Here is a 25,905-nt window from a genome sequence, read left to right as displayed (position 1 = left end):
CCCCCATCTCCCCTTGCTGGTCTCTTAGCTGGTCTCGGCCATTCGAGGGGTCCAAGCTCATATCCCGTGTGGATGCTAATTTATTCAGGAAGGCTTGCTCCTTTGGCAGATGTTCTGCATTTCACTACATCAGGGACTCAGCTGTCAGCAGAGAGGGCAACATGCATATTCAGGGCCTCCTTTAATGTCAGCCATGGCAGAAAGCGTCTGCTGCTCGGTAGCAACTGCTTGAAATGCTGGGTGGCTATTGATAACACACCTCGGCACACTCTCTGCAGGTGGGAGGAGCTCCCTTGCAGGCCTTTGAGTCTCAGCCCATTTATTAAAAGGGCTTATTACTCTGACCTCTCCTGTGGGAGACTTTTCACTAGGAAGCTATATGGTGAATTTTGAGTCCACCAGGTGCAGCGCACTTGCACCCTATGGGGCTAATGAAATATAAGCTTTTCTTCTAGAAAGTGGCCTTCTAGGTTCCTTGCTCGGTGATTGCCATTAAACTTCTTTCCACAGCCAGCACGCTGCAGCAATTCATGGGGACCATAGCCTGGTTACTGTGCATTAGCTCCCTTGGGTAGTTGCACTTCTTTCCACAGCCAGCACGCTGCAGCAAGTGCATGGGGACCATAGCCTGGTTATTGTGCATTAGCTCCCTTGGGTAGTTGTCCATGGACATACAAAGGTGGTCAAAAGTGATCAAAGGTGGTTGTTAGTGTTTTCCGTCTTATCCTATAAAGCTTCTAGTTACAGCTAATAAAACAGTATATACTTAGCGTGTAAAGGCCTGAGTGCTCTGCTAATTGCAGTGAAACAGGAGTCTGTGCATGTGCAAGAAGCAGTTGATATAGTTGAAGTACCATATTGGTGATTTTCTTTATTTACTCAGGCTTCTTCACTTGTAATTTCACCTTTAGCAAGTGCAGGAGGACTGTGGTGTTGGACTAAATGACACTAAGGAACCTGGAGCAGGTCATCAATATATAAATCAATATATAGTCAATATATGTATATTTCAATATATAAGTCGATATATAAATGCTGGTGGTATCTCAGGGGTGAAGACTTTCTTGATCTTGCTGGAGGACAATAACTGGAATCATTGTGGTGTTGCTCTTTCAGGATGCTCCAGACTTGAGCACATCTTAAACTATCAGACACAGTTCCTGGAATCTGGAGTGCCACCCAGCTGAACGCCCCGGGAACACTGATCAAATGCAGGTAACCATTCAGGAGAGCAACCAGCACTTCCAGAGGTCATAGAATCACAGAATCATCTAGGTTGGAAAGGACTTTTGAGTCCAACCATCAACCTAACACTGCCAAAACCACCACTAAACCATGTCCCTTAGCACCACATCGACATATCTTTTAAATACCTCCAGGAATGGTGATTCAACCACTTCCCTGGGCAGCCTGTTCCAATGTTTGGTAACCCTTTCAATTAAGAAATTTTTCCTAATATCCAATCTAAACCTCCCCTGGTGCAACTTGAGGCCATTTCCTCTTGTCCTATTGCCTGTGACTTGGGAGAAGAGACCGACATCCCCTGGCTACACCCTCCTTTTAGGGAGTTGTAGAGAGTGATAGGGTCTCCCCTCAGCAGGGTAAGGAGGGAAATTTAGGAGAAAACACTCCCCTTTTGAAGCTGGCTGTCCTACAGGGAGGAAGACAGGGTCCACAAAAGCTGGATGGTGTGCAGAGTAAGGCCCTCACCAGCAGCCTGGAGAGGGAAGCTTGGCAAGTGCAGAGCTCCTGAGTTGTGGAATACATGCAATTTTCTTTTGCCTAACTCAGTGACTAAGATAAAGCTCTAAAACTCACAGTCACTGATACCACAGCAAAATTTCTGCCAAAGACTCAGAAAAACCTGAATTTTACCAAATGAGGAAAACTGGCAGTTTTAGGGGCACCCAACATAACTCTGATGCTTGGCTAAAGCAAAGCTCATTGCAGAACTGAGCTGAACCTGAACGCTGCAGCTCTGGCCACGGTGCCATTCCATGTAATTTTTCCTGCCTCTCTTCTAGCAGGCTATTTATACCACCCCCACCTCACGTAGGCTGCAGCTGCTGCTGTGCCTGAGCATCTCAGGCCGAGCGAGCTGCTCTCTGGAGGATGCTTTCTTCTAGGAATCAGGGCACAGAAGCTGTTGGAGGGCATTGTTGGGCCTCTCCCAGTGAAATGGGAACTGGAGGGCAGCGAGCCGGAGGGAGGCAGCGCCTGTCACTCATCCAGGTTGCCCTTTGCACAGGAAGGAAGCTGAAACATCAGATCATGAGAAGAGCATTGACATAGGCCTAGTGGGGAGAGCAGGATAAAAATGAGGCAGGATTTACATCTGCTTTTGACCTGCTTACAAAAAAGCTAAGGTGCACTTCCTCCAAGGTGGTGGGAAGCCCAGCTCTCCTGGAGCATGTGCCAGCCCTCATTAACTGTCTTATGACTTCCTGCTAAATTACTGGGAAAAGCCCAGAGTTGACACTGAATACTTCTGAAAAATGTATTATTTTTCTCACCTTTAGCTAGAGCCTTTTAGGTGACTTCCTGCTAAATTACTGGGAAAAGCCCTGAGTTGACACTGAATACTTCTGAAAATGTATTATTTTCTTACCTTTAGCTAGAGCCTTTTAGTCATTTAGCTGCTGGGTGGGTAAGTACATTCGGTGCCTCATTTCCCAGATAAAATGAGGCTTTTTGGGTAAAGGCCTTGCTTGCTATGCGTTCTCGTAGCCACAATATTTCTTTGCTGTTTTCTGGGTGTTACAACAGTGTGGGCTTGTTGTGCACCGGGTTTATCACCTGCAGAACACCTCTGGTGTAGGCAAGGCTTGGCACAGGCCCCTTCTCTTTCAAGAAAGAGCAGGATCCAGGGGTGGTCTTGTTCTCCAAGCATAGCCAAGGCTGCATCCTGAATACCGCAGCGCATCACACGCGGTGAAAATCCTATTAGAAACGTCTGCGAAGGCTGGATGCTGACAGAGCTATCTCAGGACAGCTAAACTGCTGAGACAGTCAGTCCATCGTGTGCCAGAGCCCTGCATTACTATTGGCCTAATTTGGGCCTACAGCGAGAGAATGATTAAAAAACTGCAACCCACGATACACAGCACCGAATGTTTGCTGGTGATAATGGCCAAGAATCACAAATGAAGTCCATTTTGGGGCCAGAAAAGGAAATAGTTGTGCAATAGCATCACTTCCTATTCAAATTCTCCACAGACAGGGAATCAAAGTCCGAGATAAGAATCAGAGGGTGAGGCTGATACACACGGAGGTATGTTGCCATGAGAGCTGTTTTGAGTCTTCTCGGTCGTGACCTATATGATCTGTGCCTCCTTTCCTCCAGCAGTTCAAACAAGGCTAGGAGCTATGAGTCTAGGCTAGACACCAACTTATGAATTCTCGTGGTGCATTTGTAAGCTACAGTGAGTGAAGTCCATGTTATTTCGGAACAAGAACATCCACAGAAGCATGTGGTGTATTTTTAACTTACAGATTATCAGCATCACAGTTGTAATGAATTCATTTTAACTTTCAGTTATCACCCAGTCTCTATTTTTCAAACTATAATGTAACAAGAGGCATCAGTAGCATGATACCCCAGGCTACTATTGACAGCAAAGGCATCTCAGCTGGGAACAGAAACCCACCACGCTCTTTCCTATTGTGTTTCTTATTGCAAGTGTGGCGCTCTGCAGCCAGGATGGGCAAACTACCTTGTGAGTGCACGTGGGTCAGATGCAGTGGGGAACTGCCAGATCAACTAACCTGTGCTCTGCTATCTTCAGAGATATCACTTCAGCCTTTGTTTTGATGGAAACGGTGAGGGAGACAGCAGTGGAGGTTCTCAACAGGCATAACCCAACTTACCCAGTGGCTGGCTACTTACAAAAGGGGTTCACGTTGCCTCCCCACTTCCACTGCAGTAAGAAACAACCCCAAAAGTTAAGACCATGTGCGTGGTGAGCTGGTCTCACTCACCCTGCAGCCTCACACTCACCAGATGTAATGCAACCAGATTAAAGGAAATGCAGGGACAAGGTCTCCTGTTCCACAGCAGCTGCTGTTGGTTTGGGTCAGGCATAAGATGAAGTCGCACCATAACCTGGTATCAAAGACATGTTTTCGTTAACACTTTCTGTTGCTGAAGCTGAGCCTTGCAGTACATGATCCTTTAGGTGAAGCCTCTAACCCAAAACAGGCAATGAAGAACATGCCAGAGTTTTCTGATAGTAGAAGACGGAAACTGTACAAAGGTTTGCTTGCATCCACTGGTGGGCCCTCTTCAGTGCTTTTCACAATCCTAGAATCATAGAATGGTTTGGGTTGGAAGGTTCTTAAAGATCATTGAGTTCCAACCCTCCTGCCATGGCCAGGGACACCTCCCACGAGACCAGATTGCTCAAATCCCCATCCAGCCTGGCCTTGAACCCCTCCAGTGATGGAGTATCCCCACCTTCTCTGGGCAAAGCCAGAGGAGCTTGTGCCTACTCCCATTTTCATTTTTAATGCCTCAGACGCCAGCGCTGGCTGACTCAGCACACATCATGAAGCAATTGTTCGGGAACAAATGTGTTGTGATTTATTGCTTCATGTGGTGCTGCCACTTCCTGCAGGAGCAGTGGGCAGGAGAACCTGTCCTGGAAACCTCTCTTCCTGCAGGCTCACCCCCAGTGTGAGGAAATACCACAGGAGCAGGGCAATAGGATCATCAAGGGAGCAGGACTTATCCCTGAAAGACACGTGTTGTGGGCTTTTAGCCTAAAAGCATGTGGGTCCTGTGTCAGTGAAGGCAGGGTCCAAGGACCCGTCCTGCAGGTTGCAGGGTTCCTGTTCCAGCACCCAGGAGTTTGTTACCCAAAACACTCACTTGCAAGATTAAAAAGAAGAAAAAAAACCCACCTGGAAGGGACCCTTAAAAAAAAAAAAATGTTCAGTGAGAAGATTGCTGTTTTACTCCAAACAAAGAGCTATTTTTGCAAGGCAGTCGAAAGGAAAGCAACTTGTTATGTTTTATGGCCTCTGTTGCCCCCTCCAGTCGTAGATTAGTAGTTGGTGCTGTTTGGAAAACAACAGTCCTGGGAAAATCTGCACTACTAATAATGTCTCGGGCTCATTATTTGATATACATCTGACATGCAGTGGAAGTGAAAATTGGGGTCAGAATTTCCTTTTCTGGCACTGCCAGCTGTCGGCAAAGCAAAGCCTGTTTATAGAGGAGACAAGCTTTGTAGGAGCTGAAGTGAACTTGCAGAGGAACTTCCAGTCCTCTCAAAACTTTCTGCCATAAACGTAAAATGCACCTGTAACCTGGCTTTCTGTAAATTGTCAGCACATGCATGTGTGTAGAAAAAAAAAAAAAGACACCTAAAATATTGTAAGCAAGTCCATTTTTCTCTTTGGTGGCAAGCTCAAGGGCACACATGCTGATCAGATGTTTGTTCCTCAGCTGTACCAACCAGAAGGACCCCCAGCTTCACCCTCCTTGCAGAGGTGGGGGGGGGGCTCAGCTATAAAACCAAACTGACCCCACATCTTTTGAAGCCACCTCGCTGTGGCTTTAATAACAAATATTGTCATTACCTTATGTCTTATGTCTACTGGCTATTTTTTTCAAGCCAGATAGAGGGGGCACCTTCAGTCGTTTCATACTGAAGAGTGTCACTTCCTTGGGGAGGCAGTTTTGGGGGAGCAGGCTGCAGAGATTCACACCTGGGTGAAGCAGACAAGGGCAATCTCTCCTGCAGAGATGCCCACCTCACTAATCTCTCCTGCAGCCCACTTCAGGTAGGGACACAAAGGAGAAGAATTCAGCACAACAATGCATTTCATCGACCCTTAATGTCCAAAATGGGTTTTTATACTCAGTTCCTCCAATAAGTTTTCTAAGTGAAGGCCTAGTTAGAAAGGCAGAAGTACTCTCTCTCCTGCTTTGGGAGCTTTGCCGTGTGCTCCTCCTGTGCCTTACGGACTGCATCCAAAAGACAGCATTTGTCTGCCCTTGGACTCTGGAAATGTCTGGGCAAAAATGGTTACATCTGATTACATCTTTCCAAAGGATTTAGAAATTAAAAGGTACAGTTTTCTCTCTTTGAAATAATGATTAAGGACACTGGGTACTTGGGCTACAAAGGTGCTTTAAACTGGGGACTAGAAAGGCCAGGTGACCAATGTGGTGGCAAACCGGCACATCAGGACTATGCATCCCTGAAATAGAGAAGAACAAAGTCTGACCAACACCTACCCCAAATGCACCCTTCTTCCCGGAAAAGTTTTGGGTCACAATTCTTTCCAGTTCCAGTTTATCTTCACTGTCCCATCTCTTCGAGCCCACGTGCTGGCTTTGCCAGTCTGAGAGACTCCTGTCAAGTTTCACAGAACCAGCGACAACAACCACACAGGCCAAAAGCTCAATATTCACCATTTTCCCCACAAGTTACCCACAAGCAGGATTCTTACCAGATGGGTTTTTTGTGACATATAGATGCGTGTGGAAGCGCAGCACATCCCGACGCGGCCTGTCAGTGGGATCAGAGAAGGTAGTTTGGAGCTGATGAGGCTGAACAGCTGAAATGCTGGAGAAGTGCACTTGCTGAAGGTTATTTTAGCACACAAGGCTTTTAACTGGATGCTAGAGAGAGAGGACGATGACCAGATTGATGGTAAAGAAAAATGTCATTTTAACTGACAACTGAACAAACAAAGAATTAGCGAGGTAAATCGGGACCTCCCATCTACCCAGGCTTATACTATCATTCCAGAGTGGAACAGTCTACTCAGGAAAAAACAGATTTTCAAGGAAAATTATGGCATTTTTAAAAATAGTTTCAAATGCATATAACTACTGACAAAAGTTTTCAGAGATACAGTTGGATTAGTTCTGCTTGGACTCATTCTCTTGTTCCTGTGATTGTGAAAACAAAAAAAGAAATTAAATAATTAATGTTATCTCCACCAAAATTAGAGATGAACTTTAATCGATTACTTGAATGATAAGTTTTCTTATTGTAAGCGCCGTGGAGTCAGACCTTTTCTCATGCGCAACAGAGACTGTTGCTACACTCTAGTACATTAATAATAAGTAATTTGCTTAATACAGCAAATGTTAATCATTTCGAGTAGCACAAGCACACTGCAGGGAAAGGGAAGTCTCCTCCAAAACCTGCTATTCCCGTCTTCTGGATGAGAAGGGTATTTGATCCCTGTTGAAAGGCTGGAGATCCCAAGCTTGTGCAGCTTGTCATTATAGCGATACAGTACGAGTGCTTGACAATGCAATTTAACCACCATTTTATACTGGCCTGTCTTCTCCTCTGCATGTTAGTGTGACTACTTGGCCGGTATATCAGATGAAAGAACTACCTTTCAGATGAAAGAAGGTAGAAGCCTTTACCAGGCTTCTACCCAAACCTTAGAAAAACCTTGGGGCAAGGGAGCCCGCAAGGGGTTGGCTTAGTTTTCAGCTGGATCAGCCCCTGATTTATCTCACCATCCATCTGAACAGCTATTGTTTCCAACACAGGCTGGAGGAGCAAAAGCCCACATAGATCTGCGTATCCACATGGAGGTTGGGTCACCCACAACGTCCAGGAGCAGTCCTCACGCAGATGACACCGACCCACTGGCACCAAGGGGAATGCAGGGCTGTGCCCACCGGCATCGCTCGCTTTGCTCCTGCGCCCGAGACACCAGAGCAGTCTGAACGTGGATTGCAAAAGGTAGATCTTTCTGTATATCAGCTAAAAGAGATATGAAAAAAAAATTCTTGGCCTTTTTACTCGATTTAAAAAAAAATATAAAATTACAGCTGTAAAACATAGTAACTTCATTTTTAAGCTGAAAACTATGTTTAAACAAGTGTTGCTGTTTAATTCGTATGCTGCAAGGATTTCCACTTCTGCCTGAAAATTCCTGAATGTACAGTCTTACAGTGAGAATCTATTTTTAAAAATAGGTAGCTGAGGCTACTCCCAAGAGGTAGAATCTTGTGGATTTACAGTGAAACTGAGTCCAGTGTAAGAAAAATGAAACACATATTCAGGTTCACCCAATATACACAACAGCGGGGACAACTTGTCCACTAATAAAAGATACAATACAATTAGACTCCTAACTTTTCCACTTCAGGAGTTTATCAAAAGAGGCCAGGACTTTAAATGAGAAGAATCAAAGCTAAGTTCTGCTATTACAGAATCCTCCCATTCTCCCCTTCTGTCTGAAGCTGTCTTGAGAAAGGCCACCAGTCACAGATCTACATGCAAAACTGCCTCGTTAGAAAAGCTTTGATGTTATAATAAAAGGTGAATAAATACGTCGAAGGAGCGTGTTTGTGAAAGGTATTGCAAATGTAACTGAACCCCGATAGCAGAAAGGCTCAAGAAGAATTCAATTAAACAAATAAACGTTTCACAGCATCTTTCAGTACAGCAGGTACCATCCAGCAGGGGCTCAAAGACAGCAGGGCCAGAGCACCTCTTGTGAGCTGGGACTGGAAAAGAGAGAACAGTTGGCAAATAGAAAAGAGGGGGGGAAAAAAAGCCAAGGACAGTAGGAAGAAACCATGCAAAACAGGCATTTTAAAAGGGGAAGGAAAACTTTGATGTTTTCACAGTGAGCAAGACGACACAATTTCTACTGGCTTTTAAATAGATTTGAAAACACTACCTATTATAGCCTTTTGGTTCATTTCACAGAGAACATATGGTCTCAGCACTAAGCAGATACCATCTGAAAGTAGCCTCAGCCTGAAAGGCACATGAAATGCCAGGGGGGAAAAAATGAGAGGCAAAAATGAAGAGCTGCCCCAAGTTTAAATCTTCTGCCATCTGGAGATTCCCACTGGAGCGCGCCGTGAGATCCTCCATGTGTCTGAGGTGAGCGATGAAAAAAAAAACATTTGTCATTTTTTTTCTGAATCATCTGCTATCTCGTGCTTTAAAACCACTTCTTGTGACAAACCAGGCAAATACCAAGGAGAGCACAGTCTCATGGGGAACCTGGAATTCTTCCCAGGCTCCATAGGAGCCCCAAGTTGTAAATGAGCAGACATTAAGACTACCCCAGCTCAGGGTACCCTGAATATTCATTGAAATGGACGCCACTCTTCCACGCAGCCCCGACAAACTCGGGCAAGTATTTGTCTACTAAACACTTGGCCCTATTACTACTGATAGGGCAGGAATAAGTTCCCAGCCAACTTTTCCTTCAAGGGCTGCGAAGTGCAGGAGATGTTGAGAAAGAACTACAAAGACAGGTAAGGAAAACTGAAGAATAGCGTGTAAATATTTAACATGCTCTTCCCAAGCACTACCAAGGTATATGTTAATGTTCATGTATTATGCAGAGGCAGAATAATCCGGAATCAAAAAAGGAGAAGAAGTGAAAATTTAAGGAATCCTGCAATCTAAGATAACAATACTATTGGCAAAGAGTACTGCAGCTTCTTGCCTCTAGACCGGCCTCAGGGCATTTAATTTTGTGTTGTTCATCTCTGAGGCCCCACATCATAAAACCGTGTTCACAAACTGCCTATTTCCCCTGGGTTCTTAACCAGGACACAGGAAAGGTTCCATTTAAAAATCATTTTATTATTAACATAATCTTCCCATTTAGCCAAGTGTGGGTCATGTATAAGGAATGTCGGTAAATATTCCATTTGAGGCTTCTTTTTACATTATTTCCATTGATAAATAAACTCTGAATTCACATAAAAAAGTTAAACTTAAATAACTAATATATTTTTGTAACAGGCATACATTGGTAAAATATAAATATTCTTGTACTCAGCCTTTGCTCTAAATAGAGATAACAGTTAGCCACACATCACAGTTATTAACAACTAAAAACAAGAACTCAACTGATTTTCTGGCCTGGACTAAAATAGAGATGGAAACAGAAAATTCACATTTTGACTTTGGGCCAAAAGAGGTTGAGAGGCAGGAAGAGAACAGTTTTATTAACAGCCTTGTTAAAAATAGTCTGCTCTGCCACTGAATTTTAACTTATTCTACATTTGGTAGTTGATTCCATTATAATTTTATGTAACACTCAAGTATCACTAACAAAATATGGCACATCATCCATGAACAATATAACGATGTTTTAAAACTACCAGGGCAAAAAATGCAGGCGATATGAGTGATTTGGTTCTGGTCAGCCCTTCCCTCCCCTCAGTCCCACGTTCATATATTGCATCACGTCACCGTTTTGGCCACTTTTCCACAAAAAGACTGGAGTTTCTTAACCTGTAACTCTATAAAGTCTTTCAAACTAACCAGTTACCAGGCAGGTCAGACTCCCCTGGGTTTCCTCACCCAGGAGTCAGACCGAAATGGGTTGATGAAGATGCCCTCTCAAAGGACTCTGGGAATGATGGTGAAAGGGACCACGGGGCTGCTGGCTTCGAGCTCCAGCGCCGTCAGGAAGCATTCGGTGGCAGCATCATCATTGCCTTGAGCCTGCAGCACCTCTCCCAGGCCGTTCCACACCTCGTGGGCCGTGGAGTTCACCTGGACAGCATCTCTGAGAATCTTCTCTGCCAAGCTGTAGCGCCCGAGCTGGTGAAGGATCAGAGCCTGGGAGAAAACCAAGGAAAAATGGTTGAGATTGTCAGCAGGACTTTCCTGAAGCTCAAATGGTATGTCGCAGCAGTGAAATAAGCATATGTAGTTCTTGGGTTCAAAGTGTTATAAACTATAATACTCCTTTTTTTATTTTATTTTTGTTTTCTAAAGGAAAGAAATGACTTGTAGCAGGACTGGAGCAGGCTACTCCATACCAACAGGGAGTCAAGTGGCTTCGGACAAGAAACAAAGACGCTGAAATGCAAAAACTGAGTTGGACACCAAAACCTCCACCCGATCACCAAAAATCACTGAAATGTGAGTATTTGTTGCAAGCTCCCACATCTAAAGCCCCTTTGACCTCCACCCGACCACCAAAAATCACTGAAATGTGAGTTTTTGTTGCAAGCTCCCACATCTAAAGCCCCACTAAGGTGCACGCCCCGAAGTGTTCATATCCTGCCTGCACATCTCAGCACCCAGCTCATGTCTTATAACATCTGAGATCTTACACAGGGCACCATCAGCTCTTGGGGATGGCAGTGACAAAGCCCAGTTCAGGCTAATGGGTAACAGCCCAGGCATTTGAGCCTGTGGAATGGGAAGTGTGCTGGGACTAACTCTACACCAGCAGGGTACTAAAGTCCAGCAGGGAGATAATTTCCTCAGGAATTTCCCAGAGACAGATCCTTCGTCTTCCTCTGTGGGATGGGATCCAATTCAACACCACACGATCCAAGAGGATGTCCAAACCCACTAGGACATGAGCTGAATGAGGTAGTGGAAATCTCCATCCATCACATTCAGCTGTGTGTGCCAGAAAACTCATGGAATGACCCAATAAGAGAGCTTTATTGGAGGATTATAGTAATTCTAACAATGTTACACACTTTTACCTTGTGATTCTGTATTGCAAAGTGCATATGGGCCACAAATCTTTGTTTCCCAGAGATCCTGATTACATGTTTACAGATTCCTTTTGACTTCCCCCCTCTCTCAACCCCTGCTTCCTTGGACCACAACTTCTATTTCTCTCTGTACACCTGTCCCTCAAATCCTTTTCAATTTAAGCATGGACGATTAGGAAGTACTGAAATTCCATTCAAGCCCTGAACTATCCACACTATGTTTCTGGAATTCTGCCCGCCAGGCTGACTTCCAACACGGGCAGAACTGTGAACTCCATCCTACAGAGCAAGAGAGCAGGCCATGCTCTGAAGAACAACATAAAGAGCACGGTATAGCATTGGTAAGTAAATAAATACATGCAATGAAGGCTAATTTCCATCAGCCCAGCTGATGTTCTCACATAAAGGTGCTAGAGGGTTCTTCTGGTTTGGAATATTTTTTTTGAGCTGTTGAGCGAGTCAGCATTTCCAGACTGAGTGACCAGTACTTCCAGTCCCAAAATCAGATCACTGATTTTGGGTTGGTGTTTTTTCCCTGCAGGAAAGCGTCAGTGACTGGTAGGTATCGGATGTGAAACTATAAAAAAACAAGTAAGGAGGTGGAATAAATACAGGTGGTTTGGCTGCATGCACCTAACCTTGGTAAAATGAGAATGTTCTTAATTTTTGAGACAAGACTGTCTAATTTTCAAAAATCTTCGTTTTTTTCCATGCGGATTTGTTTGGCTGCATGCACCTAACCTTGGTAAAATTAAAATGTTCTTTATTTTTGAGACAAAACCATGCGGATTTATATATTTTATACTAATTAAACATAAGAGTTCTTTGAATATTGGTAAATTTCTTTTCCCCAAATATGGCAGACTATTTTTCCTGCTTGCTAAGGATACAATCTGTTCTTTTCAAGACCAGAGGAAACAACCAAATTTTGCAGACACAAGCCTGCTGGTGGGAACAGAAACGCGTTATGTCACATCTGCCCCATTCCATATAGGAAAAGAACATAAGAGTTCTTTGAATATTGGTAAATTTCTTTTCCCCAAATATGGCAGACTATTTTTCCTGCTTGCTAAGGATACAATCTGTTCTTTTCAAGACCAGAGGAAACAACCAAATTTTGCAGACACAAGCCTGCTGGTGGGAACAGAAACGCATTATGTCACATCTGCCCCATTCCATATAGGAAAAGAGCGCACCTGAGATTTTCCAGGTGATAGAAGACTATTTAGCACTAGTGAAAGAACCCTTCTTGTGGGGGCAACTGGAGCGCACCTGAGATTTTCCAGGTGATAGAACACTATTTAGCACTAGTGAAAGAACCCCTCTGGGGTGGGCAACCAGGTCACATCCTGTACCCTCATGTTTTGAGGCCACAGCTTTTCAGAGGGAGAATCTCCCAAAAGTCAGTCTCTCATTGGTGTCTCAGGCTGGGATGCCTTGGGCAGCAGCACCAGGGCAACGAGCTTTGATCCAAAGCAAAAATGGAGAGAAAATCAGACTCGTTTCACACAGAGCATCAAAAGGATGGTGACATTTGGTCACTATAGCTGTGGGCTGAGCCCAAACAGGAGATCTAGAGATTCATTGACTCTCTCAGAACGATGTCATATGTTGCAAGTGCCCCGTCTGTAGATCTCCTGCCTGGATGAGACTTCACTCAAATTCCGAGGCACAGAACATTTCAAACTGTTTGTGGTCTTTGCCTGGCTTTGCTCTACAAATCGTTACCCTACAGAGCAGAGGGAGAGGGAGCAGGGGAGTCTATCACACAGCAACATCCTTCAGTGACCTTGTACCATCACCCAGCCAAGAAAACTGACCTCCAGTTTACCAGCTGTCAGCATATGCTTGCTCTCTGTACCAAATTATTCAGGAAAAAAAAAAAAAGGAAAACCCAAAAGTCAAACCACTAGAATCAAAAAACCCTAAAAAAAAAAAAAACCCAACCAAAACTCCTCTAAGATTTCCCAGATAACAATACAAATTATCCCACTCCTTCACTGCCTGTTTTCCTTTGCTTCCCAACAGGAAACAAAATCTCGAAACTGCCAGTTCTGGCCTTTTCCTATTTAGCAGCAGATGTCCAGACAACATTTATCTGCAGAAGAACATTAGGTCTCTTGCTTTATGGCTGGAGATGGGCTGGAACAACACATCAACTCTGCAGAAACACAGAGGGGCACCGAAGTGACATATGGCTCACACCTTCAGTCTTGGCGTGTTATCCTCTTTACAAACAGGCACATAAAGTTAAAAAAAAATAAATATAACAGGACTTTTAGCACCTGAATCAATTAGAAAAACTGCTATATAATCACTTGAGTAAATAATAACAAGTATTAGAAGAAAAACACCCATTCTACAAAAGATGACGAAAACAGTAAGTTCCTAAGGAATTACACAAATCTGAAGCAATCTATTTGTTATTTGTATGTTTTAAAATGCTGCAGTACTTGACAGAGGTGTTTAAGACAACTGTTGGCATCCTGCAAGGAGAAAGCAGAATCTTTCCTGCCACTGCATCTCTATCACTAGCTCTTAAACATGAAAGACCGATAAATTTATGACATTTGCTTCTAACACAGCTACAAAAGCCTCTAATATGTGTGGGCTTCTTCATTCTGCAGCTCAGTACAGATTTTGTTTATTACTTTTGCCTATGTTTGGTTTGCTGAGAATTTGGGGGTTCTTTTGGGGTTGTTTTCGGGTTGGGTTTTTTTGGCAAACCACTAATCTCCTCTGAGCACATTAAGGCTTCCAGCTTCTGTCGTTTCAGGATGTCCTTATGTTGTAAACTCTCCAAGCAAATCTTATTTTTCCTTTTAGCCAGTTCTACATTGTAGAAGTTGATTTTGTAACTCAAAAAACTCCGAGAGAAAACTCTAATCAGAAATGGCACAAGCAGAAAGTGAAGGGAATCTCTGAAGAAACAAAGAGACTTTTTTGTGCCATCACCAGAAGAAATGAAAGCAGTGCTTCATGTCTCCGATCCATTGATATTTATACCAGTCACTTTGAATAATCCACAGTGCTGTGGCTTTGTGGAGATCGGATGGTCTCTGCTGAAGAAAAGGTCAGCAGCCCTTCACAGTGCTCAGGCCATCACCAGGGCTCAGAGCTGGGAGTAATGGGGACTTCTCCATTTCAAGAGCCCACAGGGGCTGGCTTTCTTAAAAAAAAACAACAGTATTACATTGTGCTGCCTGGGAGAGGGAGGTACTGCACTACAAACAAGGTTCTACACAAGCTTCACACCATAATGGAACAAAACCCTCCAGAAACTAATAAAAAGGAGAGGGGGGAGCACTTCCAACTTTCTTCTCTGCTGCAGGTTATTTTCAAGATCTTGCTGATTCTTTCCTCATCCAGTCTGGAGTCACAAAGATTCCCTCTTGTCGACTGATGATTTTACATGTGTTTTCTCCATTTCACTTCATTTTACACCGCCTCACATACCAAACTGCTGTTCTCTGCTTCATTTGTCAAAGCATGTGCCCAATGATTGTTTTAATAATGCTCAGCCAAACAGGACCCAACCCCTGACTGAAGGATCTTGGCACTGTTGTCAAAACAGAAGTAATTTGTTATTTATTACTCAATATCTCCTAGGTACCAACACAAATACAGCCTAGAAAAACAGCTATGGAGCCTGAATAGGCAGAAATATCTTAAGGTACCATCCAAAACATTTGGCTGAATAACCTTCATTTATACTTATCTTGCATGTATTAAGAATGGGGATTGTATCTTCTGTATTGTGGATACTGTCTTGGGACTAATCATGTTTAGCATTTTAATTAATGACACAAATTATAAGAGTGATGATACGATTAGATAAGAAAAAGTTAAGAAGATATGATACAGAAAGCAGTACAAGAGTCAGTAAAACAAAGTGGAAAATAACACAACAGAGAAGTTTTGTGGCATGGTGGAAGCCTGTCAACCAAGAAGCTTGGGAAAAGGACTTGGATATACCAGGAGACCACAGGATGAGTGTGAAAAGGTGTTGCTGTGAAAGAGGAAAACTCAACTGACATCAGGAAAAATTTCCAGTAGAGAAAGGCAACAGAGACTTCAGCCCGACACAGTACAGGAGGGCTTCCTCTGGCACCTCGCGCCGTCTGCTCTATTCAACAAAGGTCAAACGGGAACAGGCACAGAAAACGACTATTGAGATGATCGATAAAAATCAAAATTTACAAGAGGAGACTAACAGACTTGGTTTGTTTAACCTAGCAAATCCAAAGCTGAGATGAGATGAAGTTACTTGCTATAAAAAAGAGTCGAGAGAACAGAATAGAGAAAACCTATTTTAGTTGGAGAATAATATTGGCACAAGAATACATGTGTATAAATTGTCTGTGAGTAAGTTTACCAAAAAAAGGTGAAAACACTCCTGGCAATTGGATCAGCCTTCTATTCGCAGTAGCAGGGTGTAAAACAGTGTTAAGACTGAGTCCTACAGCAACAGCTTGTGTGCCCTGGTGGGTATGAGGAGGAGATGGGTCCAGAGGGCCCAGGGAGCTCCCACCGCTCCTGCTCCGGGATCAGGTTCTTCCTCAGCTGCACTGAGAGGAAAGAGAGGGATAACATCTTCATGCCTATAAACTTGATGCTTCTGTTGTAAGAACAACTTTCTCTTGATCCCTTGGGTTGCACTGAAGAAGCAGGTGCAGAGAAATGTACAACTAATGAACAAAAAGCAAAATTAGGGTAGGTATCCAGCTTATTTCTGAAAGCAGCAGCCCAGTATGACAAAAACAATGCATTCTGAAATCTTCAAATGTATGTGGTTTTAAAAACAACCAACCAGCAAACCCCACACCATGTTCACAGACTCCTGGGCACAGAGCTGCATAATGGAATTTTCAAATGCATGTAAGACAGGATGTTTAATCTGCATTCACTTCAACAGGACTCCACTTGGATAACTCTCAGAATGTCATTATATATCTATCTGCATCCTACATAAACAAGATACCTTTAAAATTTGGTCTATAGTGATGCTACAATAAAACCAATAATTAAAATTAATACTTTCTTCAATAAGCCAGAATTATATTTTGTTATATTTTGGACATATCAAAATTATATTTTGGCAGTTATTTTCCCCCTCGCAATTCAACACATTAAGATTATTTTTCATTAGCTAAATGTAAGCATTCTTAAAAAGGAAGACGTCCAAATGAATTCTAGTTTCCAAATGCAGCTTTACACGGTCGCCAAGTAAAACCTTCAGTTAGCAAATGCATCATTATTCATTAAGAAAATATCATCACTAAGGATCTGAACAACGTGATAAAACAAGCAATTGTATAAGGCCATAATTGCTTAAATAAGCACGGTGTGCAGTCTTTGCTACAAAGGTATCTTTTTTTTTTCTTTCTGCAAACAGGCTTTCACTCCTTGCAAATCTACCTGCCGTAATGATTAACCCAACAGTCAATGGAAACCACACATGTAGAAAAATAAACACGGGATAGAAATGGAAAACTACTTAAATAACTGATTTCTGCTTTTGAAAACATGATCAAAACTAGCCATTTAGAGGGGTCTAGTAAGGTCACTTTTACAATTTGCTTTTAGGCAAATGAGAAGCTAACATTAATTTTTTTTCCATGGAACTAATTTTTTTTTAAATTGAAGCCATCATTCTCACCCATCCTATGTCTCACCAACCCAGAGCTTTATCATTAAGTGCTAAAGAGGATTTGCACTAACAAAAGGTAAAAAGGTAACACTACAAAGATCACTGTGGTTTCTTCCATGTGACTAAAAATGTCTGTTTAAGAGAGCTGGAGGTTTTCTTAAGGTTTAACCGTCTGACAACTACTCTGCTCCTCCTGGAAAATAAACAGTTCTCAATCTCAACAGAAGCTCCACTTGAGATTTTTACTTTATTCATTTGACATCAAGAGGAACAATTTCATTCTCTAAGAAAAATAGAGACTATAGGTGGGAGATGTTCTCAAAAGCAATGAAATTTATTTAAAAGTGGAAAAAGTATAATGGGAACTTTGGCCATGAGTCTCTTTGCACTTTTGGTTTCTTCAGAGAGGATGCTCAACTCTTAGCACTGAGTTCTCTCCTAACTCAGCTGGGAGGGAAACTGGTAACTGGGAGAAATGAAGAGTAAGAGAAGAAGAAATGTGGCCAACCGAATATGCAAAAGAGCCTCAGAGGCTCTCACCATGTTTAAGAACTGTAGCCTGTTGAGCTGCAAAAGACTCGACCATAGAGATTTGAGTTCTACCAGGTAAGGTATTAATTTTTTCCTAGTGGGCCTATGACATGACTTGTTTGCTCAAGAGGTTCTAAATTTGTATGATGCAGACCTCATTTAGCTAAGAAATACCCTCAGAACTAAGTTTCCTTGCAAAAACAACCGCTACAAGAAAATATTATAAGCATATGAAAATAAAAAAAAACGGACTGATTTTGCATTTAATGATGAGAACAGGGAGACAGAACTGGAAATACTACTTGCCTGGTTTACTGATGACCTGCTGAAACCCATTAGCAGCTGCAAACATACAATCACATATAAAGCTATACAGATGTGGAAAAGACTGAGTTAAAAGGCCTAAAGAACTCATTACATCCAACTCCTCAGGAATTTTCCCAGTTCACTATATTTTTTTTTTTTTTACACTAGTCCAAACCTGCCTAAGACAGAATAAATTTTCAGCCATGGTCTGCAGAAAGGCATGAGAGAAGCATCCCATCTCATCTAAAAAACTTGAAAATCGAGGCTTATGACCATAAAGAGTTACAAAACTTAATATGCAATGTATGCATCGCAAATCCATATGCACTGTAATTTTAGCATCACAAAACTGCCCCTTGTTACATGCTGCTTTTTCAGCCTATTTTGCATGTGTTAAGGTGGCTGCTATTTTCAAACAAATCTATCCCACTTGAAGGTTTTCCAGAGACTTGTCAGTGTTATGCTATAATAACGAAACAGGAGAAGTGTTAGCGAGGCAACAACGAGAAGGATTCGTCGTGATATTTGGAAGAATAAGTAAAATTCTGCAGCTGATATTTCTGTGATAAAGATACATGGTTTAAATGTATTCTATAATCAATATTTTACACTTACGTAGAGTGAAATAGCACATTATTTATATACTCTGCTCTCCTATTTTCACTTTAGCTGATGAATTTGTGCTGAAACATGTCCATCTAATGGAATTATGACTTTGCACAAGAAATCATTTATTAACTCTTTCTTTCGAAGACGTAAACCACGAACAGTTGCACGTTTCATCATTGTAAGTATTTTCTGCAAGTGAGAAAAAAACTGTGACATGGTGTATTAGTTCAAAATAAGCCATTCCATCAGAAAAATATTGAATAAATATAGTTCCATGTTTGCAATGACAGACACAGATGCATTTTATGCAGGGATTTTGAAGGGTGTCCGTATCATAAGGTTTAAAAACAACTGGATTGACCACTAATGCTTACAAGTAAAGATAATTTTCCGTAAAAGAAATGAATATATAGTTCTTTTTGAATGGAAAAAGAAACTGCAATGTAAACTAAACCAAACCAACGGATGAACAAATATGAACCTGCACCTGCAGCCAACATTTTTGTTTGTTGCCTGTCCCAAAACGTGTCCCTTCCTGCCTTGTCCCTCCTCGATCCCCAGCTCTCCCGGCAACTGGGCTGTGTGCTCTGCGTCACGGCCGAAGCCAGCTCCCAACCCCAGTCTGTTATTTCTCCATCCTTCCCCCCGTGCTAACATACCTCCCCCCCCAAGGTATCCAACTGCTTCCCCTGCTGCAAAACACTAGTTGCTAGGAGAAAACCCACTGCTTGGCAACAGATTTTTTTTTTTTTAAAACAACAACTTTGGCTCCGTTACTCGCTGAACTCCACGTTGCCAGCGGGAAATAACGAACGCGCGTGGTTGTTGGTGCATCTGTGTATTCATAACCCCCTTGAAAAACGACTGACCCCTTCCAACAGGGATGTGCTTGCCTTTTAGTTCCTTACTGTTCACAGCTGATAACGCAGAAAGGTGCAAGATTGAAGGGTGGGTTTTAAAATTGCTGCTCGCAGCCTTCCACCAAGATGGAAGCTCTTGGGGGACTTCTTTTCCTGTTAAGACAACATGATCTTGCACTAGTCTGCTGTAATTTTGATTTACACCGTATGTGAATGTCACACCAGCTGATAAAACATGGCATGACTACCATGCTATATTGTGAGAACTAATTTGATGATAGCAAGCACACTGGAAACAAATAAACCACCTTACTGACACAGGGCAACAGCTAGTGACTTCAGAGATCATCTAACCTCTTACCTCCATCTGAAAATTATACTGAAGGTCTCTTATCTCATATGCTGTATCTACAAATTCAGTAAAAACATGACAATTCCTCCTTCCAAAGGCAGGTGGCTACAGCTCTGGTAAGCACTGCATCAACACAGGTATCACAGAATGGTTGGGGTTGGAAGGGACCTCTGGAGATCATCAACCCCCTGCCAGAGCAGGGTCACCCAGAGCAGGTTGGACAGGAACGTGTCCAGGCAGGGTTTGAATATCTCCAGAGAAGGAGACTCCACCACCTCTCTGGGCAGCCTCTTCCAGGGCTCTGGCACCCTCACAGGAAAGAAGCCTTTCTTCATGTTGAGATGGAATTTCCTGTGTTCCAGTTTGTGCCCATTGCCCCTTGTCCTGTCACTGGGCACCACTGAGAAGAGCCTGGCCCCATCCTCTTGACCTGCCCTTTAGATACTGCTCAGCATTGATGAGGTCCCCTCTCAGCCTTCTCTTCTCCAGGCTGAACAGCCCCAGGTCTCTCAGCCTTTCCTCAGCAGAGAGATGCTCCAGCCCCTGAGCATCTTTGGAGCCTCCACTGGACTCCCTCCAGTAGTTCCCTGTCCTGTATCAGGGAATAATGAACTATAACCTTAGTCCTCAGATAACGCCAATCCTGAATTTGGAGTACTTGTCACCTGCTGCAAACGTTTTACATTTCCTCCAGCTGTGATACCATGACATTAAAGCATAAGGTATTCCTCCCTCCATCACCTTCCTCCCTCAGAAGCTCAGCAGCTCCTCCCTCCCAGCACACCTCACCTTTCCCAGAATGAGAAAAGAGGATTTCCCAGCCGTCCAGCTTCCCTCAGGTACATCCACCCACGAGGAAAACAGGCGCTGGAGATCACAGCTACAGACAGTGCTCTTTATGAAATGGGCCAAAGTAATTTCCTTAACGCAGTATATTCTTGTCTATTGCCATTCATATCCTCTTCCCCCCTTCCCCTCTACGTAGACATTTTATAGAAACACGTGCATGAACTAATTGCAGTTTATTCACTACTGAAATTCTGCCATTTTATCAGCCTGATCCATGGCTGTATTTCAACATCCCAGGGTTTCAAGAGCAAGGCTGGGCACCGCACTGCACCCTCCCGCTGCCCACTGCCTGCCTGCTCCGAGGTCCTGCTTGATACAGCTGCCGTTATTTACCCGGCTTTGAGTCCAAGGGTCAGAAGTAGAGAAAACTGTACGTTACTCAGGACACAGGAGTAGCACAGAAGTGCTTTCAGTAGCCAAAAGAGGAAAACTCTGAATCCTCCAAAAAATGGTACAAGTGCAGAACGGGCCAAAGAACCAGAAAACCTCACACCAAAGTTGTTGAAACAGTGAGCCTCAAAACCATCCCAGGGAGTCAATATTCAACCATTTGAGCAAATGCTCGACTTTTCACAAAAACAGAGGATACTGGGAATTCAGTGTCCTTCCTCCACTGCCTAAACACTAGACCTCAGTTTAGTACATCTGAAGGTTCCTGCTTTTGAAAGCTTGTGCTCCACACAAAGTTACCTCTAATGTCAAGAAATTCATGTTCTTCCATCCACCAGTCAAGCAGCAATAGAATTAAATAATAAACAGTAAGAAATAGCAAGCAATGGCTTTTTAAGAAGCTGTTTTTCATTAATGACAGTTCATCTATAAAATCACAGTGAACGTACTGGTGGTACGCGGCTTCTGGAAATAGTAATTAGAAAAATTGATCAAATGTTCTAACGAAAAAATCAACCTGAAGTCAGGGGAATAGCTTGTGTATCAAAGAAAAATCAGAGTTCCATATCCAGTCCTAGGTTCTGTGGTTAAAATTTATAATTAACAGAACTGTCAGAGTTCAAATTGAGTCCTTTGGAGATCTTTAGCTAGATTGTCACTGTACTGAAGGCAAGCACTTGCAGTCCATACTTGTGCACACTCAACATTACAGAAACCAGCACTTGTCTGAACTTTTGCGACTATGGAAGAGGCATCAGAAGTGACTGATACTCTTCTGAAGTACCTTTTTTGCATTTATGCATGTGCTTTTCTCTCAAATATTCTGACAAATGCTGCATTAAATATTCAGAGTCAGAACTGCAGTATAGGATAAAAGATGACCAGTCCTTTCATTACTAAAATAAAACAGAAATGCCAAGATTAAAGCACATTATTCACATTTTTCTTCCTTTTGCCCTTAGCTAAAGAGACTTTTGCATATAGAAGCATGTACATACATAAGTTATAACTATGGCTAATGTCACTGTTTCAAAGGTGTTATGACACCACGGCAGCACATACTAGACTAGCATTGCAATAATCTCCAAGAAAAAAAGAGGTTATTTGTAATAAAGCATTAATAAATATGTATTTTTTATAGCATCCCCAGGAAACAGACCATTCCCCCTCCGCCCCCAAAGCTGAGGAACTGCCATCTGCTCCTCGGGCTCAAGGCACTGCGATGGGGAGAGCCATCTTCGTGGCATCTTGCAAAAACCTCCTGGCACAGGAGGGAAGGCACCCCCTTTCCCTTCACAATCTTGGGGGGAGAAAGGCAGAAGCTGTAGGTTTCCTGGTGCCCGGTCAGACCCACAGGACAACTGCCAGAGACCCATCTTCAAGGGAAGACTATTTTCAGTGAGAAGGGAAGGCAAACACCCCCCCACCAGGGCACCATCAGGAGGAGATCAGAAGAGCCAAACCTCAACTACTGGTTGAGAACGGGCTTGTAGTCCCCAAACACTTCTTTGTGAAAGGTACTGAATGACCTTTCACAGAACCTGAAGAAATTGAATATACTGAATAATTTTAAATAAAAGCTAAAAATAACATTAATGTAACTCAACCAGCTTTTGCTAATATTGATCTGAGGCAAACAGATAAATGTAAGTGAAGTATCACCTACCTTTTATAACTCAACTCCATATAAACGTATCGGGTTCTCTCACAACTATTCTTTCGTGCATCGTTCTTAATTTTTTACTTGTCAAGTATAAGCTATTTTCAGTTTTATTAACATCAGAAGGGCCATCTTAGGCCATTCATTTTGCTCCCTTGTTGTTACCGACAACCTCAGCACCCGGTTTCTTGTTCCACGCAATGTTTAGACTGTAAGTGCTAGGAATCATCTAGGAATCAAATCATCTTCCCAAATTTTTCCCCAGCCAGTTTGTTTTTCATTTGTTCCAGTGCCAATGTCCCCAAGCCTTATTTTGGTTAGGATTAATTTGTCTCGTGTTTACATGGAGCACATATTATTATTATTAAAGTTTCCTGTTCCTCCCAGGAAATGCTCCAGAGACTTTCCAGCACCGCAGTTCCATCACCACAGTGCTCACTGTGCGTAAGGACAACACCGATGGGAAGCCACAGGCCAGTTTTGTCACCCAGCCACGTGATTTGGGACTACAAGAGAATCACAGGGCCAGCCCGGGAGAAACCCCAAGTGAGACCCATGCTTTAGTTCACACTGAGGGTACACTTGCCTTGTTGACCAGCCTCAACTGGTTTTACTGGGCACAGCAGTCTCCATATTTTGGGCACACAAAGCAATTCAGTGGAGGATGAGCACCACCACCTTCCTTACAGGAAGGAGAAATCTGTGGGCTTCTAAAATTAATGGTGAGACTACACTGTTGACAAGATGATGATGTTGACAAATGGGATAACACGATGCCTTGTGTTGGGCTTGACCAGCCCATGAACAATGAAGATGTAGCTCTTGTAGAACAATGGAGATGTAGCCCAGCTCTTTGTCCTCCCCAGTCATTTCCATACTTAGTCTTGCCCTTGCATTTTGTATTTGTGAAAGACATTGTATTCCTCTTTTAGAAGCATCTCCGCGTCTCACTTTTAATCCAACTGCTGCCTTTCTCCTGCAACTGCTCCTCCCAGGTACAGGCAGCGTATTAACTGTCCTATAATCTTCTGTTAACTTTGGTTTCACTAAATATTGCTGGACTAATGATTTGTTATTTCATCTACCAGTTCTTCAAGAATTCTGGCCACCTCCTCCATGCTCTTCCACCAGCAAGTACTTGACGCCATTTCCATACTTCCATCTCCACTACTAATTTTACCTTTGCCATTCATGATGGCAATTCATTTCTGTTAAAGACCAAGGCAAAACACAAGTTTAATGCGGTTATGGACTTTCTATAATTGGTTTATCCATCACTGCACTAATTGACACAGCATGTTAAATCATACGCTGCGGTTGGTTTATGGCTCTTGAAATCCATTTTTCCAAACCGTTTATAAAGTTAGCGCACAAGTCTGGAAACCGCAGAGAAAGTGTAATTCCTGATGCGATGCCATTCCTCCCTCAGTCCTTTCCTTCAGTTTACTATGGGCTGCTGAAATAGATTTGAACCCTGCTTCCCGGAGCATCAGAATCGTGCCCATCTGAGTGGCTTTTCTAGTTCACTGGAGCACAGTTGGCAGGAAGAAGACGAGAAAGGCAGCAAAGGCGCTCCCACACAGAGCTAGGACTGGATCAGAATCAGCAAATTGGGAAGTTTAACGCTCACCGAGTGAAGAGCTGAAATGGAGAGTGGCAGCTTCCACTTCCACGGGTGAGAAGTACAGCAACAGCGTGGGTTTGGAGGGGCTGGGGGAAGGTGGGAATTCTGGAATTTAAGGCAGCCGCTGAGCGTGGGGTGAGATACCAACGTTTCCTACCAGCTATTGTGTTAAACAGCCACGGGGTTTATCTTCAGCAAAAATATTCAGCTATAAATGCTAGATTAAATCAAACGTAACGCACACGGCAGAAAGGCTGCACCTCCCAATGAAACATCCTCCTTCTAGGAAGAAGGCCTAGGGAAGGAAGCTCGGGGTTTGACTGCCGCAAATGAGGTGCCTTTGGAAGCCCAGGCTGAAGCTACATCATCCTTTCTCAACAGAGATCACCAGCTGCTCCCATTCTCATATCACAATTATAAAGGAAATTAAGTTTGACGCATCAATTACTTTAATAGATCTGACAGCGTTTCATACTGTTTTTGACTTTACATCAAGAACAGTTATTTCTGGCAACTGTAACCTACCAACTTCTGGGTAGGCATTCAATTAACATGACAGAGCATCATCACAGACTGCATTTGTGTCACAGCATTTCATAGCCCTCTGCTAAGTCTTTGGGTCCGTGACCCTCATAATGCCATTTGTTCCTATACCATTGTGGCCACCACTTTTTCAAATAGTCATAAATTAAAAATGGGACAGAATTCCCAAAGTAGCTACTGGCAGCTGTCAGGACAAAATGTAACAAGGACCATGAAAGAAATGGAAATTGAAAAGTCTCTGCAGCTGATGGAGGTTCCCTTGCTCGTCTTTTGAACAGTCGTAACCACTTGACAACATCTGCCCTAATTTATTATTTACTTCCATTTAGAAAAGAAAGCGTTTTGGTTTTAAATGAGAGAACATACTTTTAAAACTATGTCTTTATTTAAAATTACTTATTTTAAGGTAGTAAAACCCCCTTACTAGCAGATAAATTTTATTTCAGAAACCGAAGCAAAGCAGTCCTCTCTTTGAGTAGGTCAGATCTCCTCTGATAGAAGTCAAGTATTTTTCCAAAGTGCTACCTGGCACAACCTTTGTCCAGGTAGATTAAGGGCTCTGAAACCATTTTCACACTGTGTATTGTACGGCAGAAATCCTGAATCTGCATGATTATTTTTTTAATTATCATTTTTATTTCCATATCCCTTTACTGATAAGGTCTTTATAATACTCACAATTCACTATTTTGTGTAAATATTTTATGCTGTTAAGTCATGTAGCTAACCACCCTAATGTAGCAGAATACATTATGTTATGTTCTGGAATCATTTTAAAATGTCTCCATCAACAGTGACCCATAACGAAGCCTGGTTTGGTTTTCTAATGACTGTGTCATATTCCTGCAGCAGACAATTTGAAAATGCTCACTCTCACAGGTACTTGCTGATACCCAATAAAAATGTGAAATCATGAAAAAGCCTCAGTAGTCCTTCCTTCAGCCTCTATTTTTATAATATTTGCACAAACCTAATTCTCATTTATTTTTTAAATCATTCCCTCTTCTGTCTACATGAAACTGGGTAAAGAATATAAAAATTATGAAGGGAAAATAGACAAACAG

The 25,905-nt window shown here is 42.7% G+C and overlaps 1 protein-coding gene across 1 annotated transcript in view; it reads right to left on the bottom strand.

The window, feature by feature from the left end:
* Nucleotides 1–9,563: 9,563 nt before the first annotated feature.
* The window catches only part of TTC7B (tetratricopeptide repeat domain 7B), a 136,459-nt gene continuing 120,117 nt past the window's right edge, over nucleotides 9,564–25,905 (bottom strand). Inside the window, exon 22 of the mRNA XM_014947063.1 lies at nucleotides 9,564–10,571. Within this exon, the coding sequence (XP_014802549.1) occupies nucleotides 10,350–10,571 (222 nt within the window). The 3' untranslated portion in view covers nucleotides 9,564–10,349. The remainder of the gene's footprint in view (nucleotides 10,572–25,905) is intronic.

The sequence above is a fragment of the Calidris pugnax genome, unplaced genomic scaffold, assembly GCF_001431845.1.
Source record: "Calidris pugnax isolate Ruff unplaced genomic scaffold, ASM143184v1 scaffold127, whole genome shotgun sequence".
Classification (NCBI taxonomy): domain Eukaryota; kingdom Metazoa; phylum Chordata; class Aves; order Charadriiformes; family Scolopacidae; genus Calidris; species Calidris pugnax.
The sequence above is the reverse complement of the archived record's forward strand: the minus strand, read 5'-3'. Positions and strand labels throughout refer to the sequence as shown.